General features: G+C 27.7%; 1 protein-coding gene and 1 pseudogene across 1 annotated transcript; both read right to left on the bottom strand.

Moving 5' to 3' along the window:
* Nucleotides 1–23: 23 nt before the first annotated feature.
* On the bottom strand, nucleotides 24–2,438 carry LOC113365321 (annotated as a pseudogene).
* A 591-nt stretch (nucleotides 2,439–3,029) lies between these two features.
* Nucleotides 3,030–4,911, bottom strand: LOC113365322 (sister chromatid cohesion protein DCC1-like). Its single transcript, XM_026606900.1, has 6 exons — nucleotides 4,774–4,911; nucleotides 4,517–4,707; nucleotides 3,777–4,458; nucleotides 3,617–3,716; nucleotides 3,379–3,542; nucleotides 3,030–3,274 (listed from the first exon to the last, which is right to left on the bottom strand). Exons 1-6 carry the CDS (start codon nucleotides 4,779–4,781, stop codon nucleotides 3,169–3,171), a joined length of 1,251 nt encoding a protein of 416 aa, XP_026462685.1. The 5' UTR covers nucleotides 4,782–4,911; the 3' UTR covers nucleotides 3,030–3,168.
* Nucleotides 4,912–8,328: the final 3,417 nt, after the last annotated feature.

The raw sequence follows: 8,328 nt of genomic DNA, 5'->3' as shown, positions 1-8,328 counted from the left end.
AAAAAAATAAAATATCTGTTGCTTATGAACTATTAGTATATTGATATTCAAATAAGAGATATATATCCTACTCATAAAAAGATTTATAATTATATGCATTTGTGTAAATAAAAATTCATTTTCCACTCTTATTTGCCTGAAGGTATAATTCATTAAATATTGATATCAGATCTAATATGACAGTCAGGACAATCTCGCATAAATTTCTCCACACCTTGTTTTGTTACTGTTGTACCACGTACATCCAAAAATTTCAAATGTGGTATAGCCCTAGCAAGATGCCTCAAAGATCTGTCAGAAACTGAGGTATAATTTCGAACAACTATTCGTTCCAACAAAGATTCACATTCCTCAGCTGCATGCTCTCCTTGGATGCGAATCAAATTCAATTCATTATTGATCATAGAATTTCCAAATCCACAAATAGCTCGATCTGTTATGAGACTTCCTACAGTTAAATGTGGCATGTGAAAATTATCATTTATTCCTAAATGATTATCATGTAAAGGTAGTCTAGCATGAAGATTCCTAATATGATTTCGCCCCCTTCTATAACATTATGTACGGGAACTTGAGGCAATTCATTTTGTACATTATTATTATCAAAATTTCTATTTACTTGTATTATTATTTGCTCTTGTTCCATGTGGTCAATATTTAGTGGGCGATTGCGAGGCATTGCTGGCATTCTAAGAAAAATTGCTCTATTATCTATATTATCTTCCATATTAGCATTATGTACTCCAACTTGTGGCAGTTGATTATCAAAAATTTGCCTGTATAAAGGCCTAATCACTACTACAGGGTTACGACTAAAATTAGCATTGTCATGAGAATTTTCATGTTGTACATTTATTGGACATTCTAGTAGTAATTCCCTCAAGCATGGCAACGATTTTAAACATGAAACTTCACTATCTCCCAACATGGTATGCCTTAAATCCAGTACCTGCATTCAAAGATTTATAATATGTAAATGTTACATTACATTATATATCATACAATGTATCATATATATATATATATATATATATATATATATATATATATATATATATATATATATATATATATAGTGCACCTGCTCTTTGACAAATCAACCAAATGGGGAATAAAGCACAAATCATATAAGATAATAATCAGAAAAAATTGGTGAATTGAAACAGTTTCATGTTCAATATTTTACTTTATGACTTTACCGTAGGAATGTCTTATATATGTGATAGTTTGGTATAGATTCATAATCACCCTAAGCTTTTTGAATCCGTGCCTCATAGCAAGACTAAAATATGGTACACATTCACCTAGCCTAGAACATTTACTGACATCTAAACTATGTAAGTGAGGTAGTTTAGATAATATCATTAATGCATGAGGCTCAAACCATCTGCATTGTCGTAAACATAATGTCTGAAAATAAATTGAATAACTAAAATTATGTTCTTATTATAAAATTTATAATTTAAATGCAATACTAACAGTTAGATTTGGTAAATGTTGCTCTATCCTAAAAAAATAAGGTACTGAATTTTCTGAATTAAAATATCTATTAGCACTTCCTGCCAGTGAGAGTTCCTCTAGAGTTGATGGAAAATCTTTTATTGCAATCTAGAATAATAAATTAAACATTAATATGGAATAATTTAACAAATATAATACAAAAATACACACATTATGTATTAAATCCTCCTCTATTCGCAATATTTTGATTTTTGTGCACTTATCTTTAATTATATGTAATAATTGAGGTGTGCAAGTTGGTTGAATGTCTGCATGAAGATGTTTCATTGCATACCCTCGAATACTCAAGGCTAAAGTTCCAAAAGACAAAAATTTTATTAATTTCTCAAACATCAAATTATTCACATGCAGAGGTCGACAATCTACTTTCTTCCACACATTGGAAGCATTGACTAGATGTAGCATTCGTTTGCAGGTTCTAAAAATTTCAAGTAAAACTAAACACTTCTTTAATTATTCAGATAATTCTTATTTCAAGTCTATCCTTTTTAACTTACAAGCCCATTTCTAGCCTATCTTTTGGATGCAAATTGCTTAATACTATATAAAGAACGTCATCAGGCAAACACATCAAATCTATTTTATCTGGCAAAGATTCAAATTCATTTGGAACTTTCTTTTTAAATTTATTTTTTATGTTAGGCAAACTTGAATCAATTAACTGATCGGCTTTCCTCTTATTACATCCACTACTAGAAGATTCCATGTTCATATATCTACAAAAATAATTAAAAAATAAAGTTTTAAATAGCAGAAACAATATTTCTAAAAATAGTATCGCTATCAAATTTGTAATTGTATTGTTTGCTAATTACCTACTTGAACTTCTAATAAGTCGTATTTGATTTTAAAATAAGAATTTTATGTCAAAACATTAAAATAATTTTAGAATACATTCAGAACGTGACAGTCATTGGTCATGTACAAATGAGTACAAATGATTCTGCCTAATACTCTCTGGACAAGAGTCATGCAAAGAAATGTCAGTTTTGACACATTGATGTGGCAATAAGTAGACTGAAACTGAAATAAACAAAACAATAGACATGCAGCTTCTTGAACTGTCACTTCTGCTCATCTGTTCCACAAATAGTTATTGAAATTCCAGGAAATTCGCTTTTGTGCGAATTGTGCAAGACACAATTTAAATACGTAGATTGTTTACACTGCCATTTTGATTCATATAGGACATCGGATTATGCAACCTTATCTATAGGGTTTGAGCTCTAGACAATAAAATACTTTTCTTCTCTGAATTGGTTTGGAGAGTTACTCAGCTCACAGACTTGCCTTAGGGCATACTTCCCATTATCATAGGCCTGGACGGCCTAGACAGTATTAGAATATGATAATATAATATATGATATATTCATATGCTAATAGGTTTTGTTTGATATTGAGTTAATTGAATGTCAGTTTAAAAATACTTTCAATTATTTATTTACATTCTATCAATAAGAAAACATACTCTTAGATACTTTAGAAGAATTTTATATTCATCTCACCTGACAACAATAGATAAACTCATTTTTGATTCGCATTTTATATTAGTCTCTTACAGTAAAAACAAATTATGTAAACATAACGCTTGAGTAATTAATATCAATTGCATTATTTATTTATTAATCGTATTCTAAAATAAACTCATTAGCTTGAATGTTTTGCACCATACATTCGTATACCATTCACTGTAGAAGCTCTGGAGTATTTTGATATCAAAGTCGTTAGTGACAAACTTGGTGTTGTAAAACATCTGAAAAAAGTATACACTGTTTTAAAATGAAAACATAACTAACAGTCCCAAAAAATAAATAAACAATATATATTAATTCTATTATAACCAATATTAATTCTTACTCTATATATGGTTCCATTTGCTCAAGAGTCCATAACTTTTTTATTTTAAACATTGCTTGAAATCTTTCAAGTAATGTAATGGGTAGGGCATAATTGTCTAAAGCCTTTATACAAGCTGGATTTGCTTCACGATCAACTAAAGCTATCCCTTTCAAATGAGATATCTAAGAAAAAAGTTCTTTCAAAAGAAATTTCAATTTATCTTATGTTATTTTTGTTGAAGTTCAATATCACTTACATCAGTTTTCATTCCTTCAGGCATTGACGCTTGCCAGGTCATTAAAAAATCATCCAAATTAAATTTTGATGAGTTCTTCAATATAGTTTGAGCATAGAGTCTGAAACATAAAATGTAATGATGAAAGAAAAGTTTTAAGTTTTTTAATATATGGACTTACCTGCCTATTAAATGTGGTTTATATGAAAACTGATCATCTCCTTTCCATATGGTGTAAATATCAAATAAACCTTCTATAACAGCCTGGGGGACAAAATTTTTCAAACTATCAATAGTTTCTTTTCGAGATACAGATAAAAAGTTCCATGAATTTTCCTCAATTACTGCCATCATATATGAAACGACACGAAATTCATATTCTATTTCTAAAATCCTAAAATGGTTATTTATTTCCAAAGCATGTATTTCATGAAAACCATCCTGTAATTCTTTACTACTAGCTTGTACAGTGCTTAATAAATGACCGTATGTAAACAAAAATTTTTTATTAATATTATACTCATTTTCTGGGCCATTATATTTGGTGATCTGAAGAAGATCAAATAATTTACGGAATTTCGGTTTAATTCGATGAACTTTATAATAAGTATGAAGAATTTTATGAACACTTTGTTTTTTAACTGTTCTATTTGAAGCTGTATCTAATTGATCTGTATTTGTAATAAAAGAATTGGATATGTTTAAATTATCCTCCTCTAAACTTTTATCTAATGATTGATTTAGATTTGATTCTTTAGGCCAAAGGAGACCAGGAACTACTATAAGACTATTAGAAGTTTCAGCTTCTCTCAACTCATAGGTTTGGCTATTACTGCATAACACAACTTCTTCAGTTTTTCCTCCTAAAAAAAATAGGTATGAAAATTTTCATAAATATAAATACCAAGAATTAAAAGCTACCTTTAAAATAAATCTCTGAACCTTCTTGTAATACTTGAGCTAAATGAGAATCTAATTGAAGTAATTTATAACAAAAGTATTTTTCATCGGAAAAGGAAAAATGAAGTACTTGTGTTATAGGAGTTAATTTATTTTCATCCAATTTAGCATGCCCAATCAAAGATCGAACATCTTCGCTAGTTCGTTCATACCTAATAATAATTTAAAAATTAAAAAGTAAGCACAAAGATTTGTCTCAACCTATACTCTCCACTTACATTTCCATTTTATTTATTATGAATTAAACCATGTTGATATCGGATATAAATTGGCAATGAATCCACAGAACTAAATAATTAAATGAAACCGCACATAGATGTTGTAAACAAGTAGACCCGAAGAAAGCAATCAAGATGTCGCCACAGATAATAAGGTAAAAGAATAAAATAAAACGTCAAATCGTAAATTTCGAGCATTATAACGTCAATCCGACCATCCGACACTAGAGGCAATATTAGAATATGATATGCAATATGCATAATTCATATCCGACTGATAAATTCGACCATGGAGGATAAATAAACGAATAAACCTAACATAACAAACTCAGCCACTCACTTTTGTAAACCACACTGAACTTCATTAGGTTCAAATATAGAATATACTAGAAGTAGAAGATTGTTTCTGTTAAAATTTAAATATTTAGTACACTTATTCAGGCGCTAATATTAAAAAATATTTAATAATTGAGATAATATATTGATTGATTTTCATTTACACCAATTCGTTGCTATATATAGCTCAGAATATTTTTACATTTTACTTACATAAATTCATTTTTATGTAAATACAAATAGAGAAAACCTAAATTGTTTATAAAAAATATTTTAAATCAATTCCCATACTATTGAATCCCTATTTGACTTGTCTTCAGTGAATATAGCTTTCAGTGACTTGAACCACATGGAAATCGATTGAAAATATTTTTTAGACTCAAATTTAGTTTTCTTTCTATTTCTATTATGTAGATGAGTTCCAGTTTACGCAGAATTATATATATATATATATATATATATATATATATATATATATACAGTAAACCCTCGCTTTACGCGTACCGTGCAGTATGGGACCCGTGCTATAAAAAACTCGTATTTTAACATACAATTCAGGCTAATTTGATTTTGAACATGCCAAACTGTAGCAACTAAAATATTTAACACAAGCCACTTTGGAATAAAATTCGTTTTTTTTTTAAAAAAAATTAAAACACATAAAAAATCTTGATAACAATTTTCATAATCATTGTGAAGAATTTTGTTTTAAGGACAAAATAAGTGTAATTCGATGCTGAACATTTACTAAACAGTTAAAAATCATCCATTATTTAGATTATTTATTGTAAATATAAATTATAACTAGCATAGCAAAATAATCAAATAGATGTACAAATAATTTCATACTTCTTCTACAAAGAAGAACTAATAAAATCAAATATTAGTACATGTTAATTAAATTTAAAATATATTGGTTCATTCTAAACATTCAAATACAAGATAATTTCATGTACACCAGTCATCGTCTTCACATACAACACATTGCATGAATGAATGTGATACATGGTCGAGCATGTTGGAATAAACCGATTAATTAAATAGATATACATTATGTTCCATCAGAGCAATAGTAATTTCAAATTTTTTATACTTGTGTTATATAGTTACAATGTATTGTATAGTTACAATGTTAAAATAAATAAACTATTATTATATTATAATATTTATAACATAGTTCATTTTTATATTTATCTTCAATTTTATTCATATCAAATTGAAATAAAATTATATTTCTACAGACATTTTGAATTTAAAAAAACTTTAAACATATATATGTCATTAGTAATTACAGTATAATTGCACTACATCAAAGATACATTTGAAATGTGAACTTACAAAAGATCATAATGGCTTATAATAATTCAGATTTCTTTGTACATGCATCTCCAGATTTAAGTCCACATTTTGTTTTGATGGAACATAACTGTAATAAAGTACATTACATCAATTTTAACAAGAGTATAATTACATTTTTCATAATGAATATAAATTTGTAACATAATATCGTCTATCTCTGAATAAAGTTACTTTTGTATAATTTTTCTTTGATAGCCTCATAACAGCAATCCCATATCTTAATCAAAAATAATACCAATCAATCAGTCTCAAAACAGTGGAGTAGCTTATAACAAAATATTATATATTAACCATTTATTTCCTTTTTGTCTATATTAACTGAATACTTCCAATTTTTGTATATATATATATAATATGTGGTATTACATATATATATATATATATATATATATATATATATATATATATATGTGGTATATATATGATGTAGTTAAATTAATTTCTTTATATGTATTTCATAATTAGAAAACTTCTCGGCTACTCACTGTGGCACATTTTAGCCACATTTTCAATCTTTAAGGCACCTCAGATTTCTGATGAAATACAATTGTCAATATTGAACAAAACAACAATTCCAATTCTTAAAAAAAATGATATTTTTGGAATGATCACTATTACATATGTGTTATTATTATATTAAAATTATATATTATATATAATAATATATATATATATGTGTGTGTGTGTGTGTGTGTGTGGAACTTACTTTGCTCACACAACTATGTACATTATACATATATATTTATTTCAAATCATGTTAAAGATATTAAAATTTGTTAGTCATTGATACTATTTCAATATCATGGGTTTCCTCAATTTCAACTACCACATAGCACAAGTGCGAGTGAGGGGCGACCTGTGGTTCGACTTTTAGGTCGATCCGTTAATTTTGGTCGCACCACATACGTTATTTAGGTCAATCTTAGCACAGAAATGAACCTAAAGTCCGAACCCGGTTGAGATATTAGTCAACCTTATTGGCCATATATGGATTGAGAAAAGTTTCATTGGGGGTCAAAATTGGCACACACATTGAAAATATTTTGATAATAGGTCAAAAATTTGGTAAATGGGTTGAACACCGTTCGATCAAATTTGGCAAATGGGTTAAAAATGGAACGTGAATAATTTTTTTTTTATGAATTAAATCTGAAATAAATATTTAATGAATTAAAAATGCAATTCTAGATTAAAATAATATTATTTTCATGAAAAAATAAAGATCGAAGCATTTTATTGTAATATTTTATCAAAATGATATTTATATGAAAATCTTACAATATACAAGTATATAATAAACTTAAACTAATAAAATAATACAATAAACCTAACAAAATAATACAATGAAAAACTTAACTATAATACTACAATCTATAAAGTGCTCTTTATACCTCGAAATACCTCTTGTAAATTTGCTGCACTGGTTTATCTGACTTTCGTATAAATTTTTTCAACACCTGCATGTAGTTTTCAAATTTAAATGCACTGAATGAATCCAGATTACCAAAGCTTCTTGTATCATTTGCTAAATGCAATATGTTATGAATATTATGACTAACATTATGTTCTCCATATAATAACATAAAACCCTAACAAAATAAGCGGTCGCTGCACACAAATTTTAATAGCCACATGCAGTGTTAAAAATTCATATAAAAGTCAAATGAAATGTGCGATTTCAAAACCAGTGGACCACTATATAATAAAAATTGTCTGAATTCTGTAGCCTTCCAGGATTTTACATATTTCAAAGATCGAGGTTTTTTAGCAAACTCCTTGGTATGTAACGTCTCAACCTGCATAGAGAGTTTGAAATTTCATTAACTTTTACATATGGTAAGCGAATCGGAAGATCTCCTT

The sequence above is a fragment of the Ctenocephalides felis genome, unplaced genomic scaffold (genome assembly GCF_003426905.1).
Source record: "Ctenocephalides felis isolate EL2017-DRISC unplaced genomic scaffold, ASM342690v1 CF-g0.4_SCAFFOLD_00886, whole genome shotgun sequence".
NCBI classification, from domain to species: domain Eukaryota; kingdom Metazoa; phylum Arthropoda; class Insecta; order Siphonaptera; family Pulicidae; genus Ctenocephalides; species Ctenocephalides felis.
The sequence above is the reverse complement of the archived record's forward strand: the minus strand, read 5'-3'. Positions and strand labels throughout refer to the sequence as shown.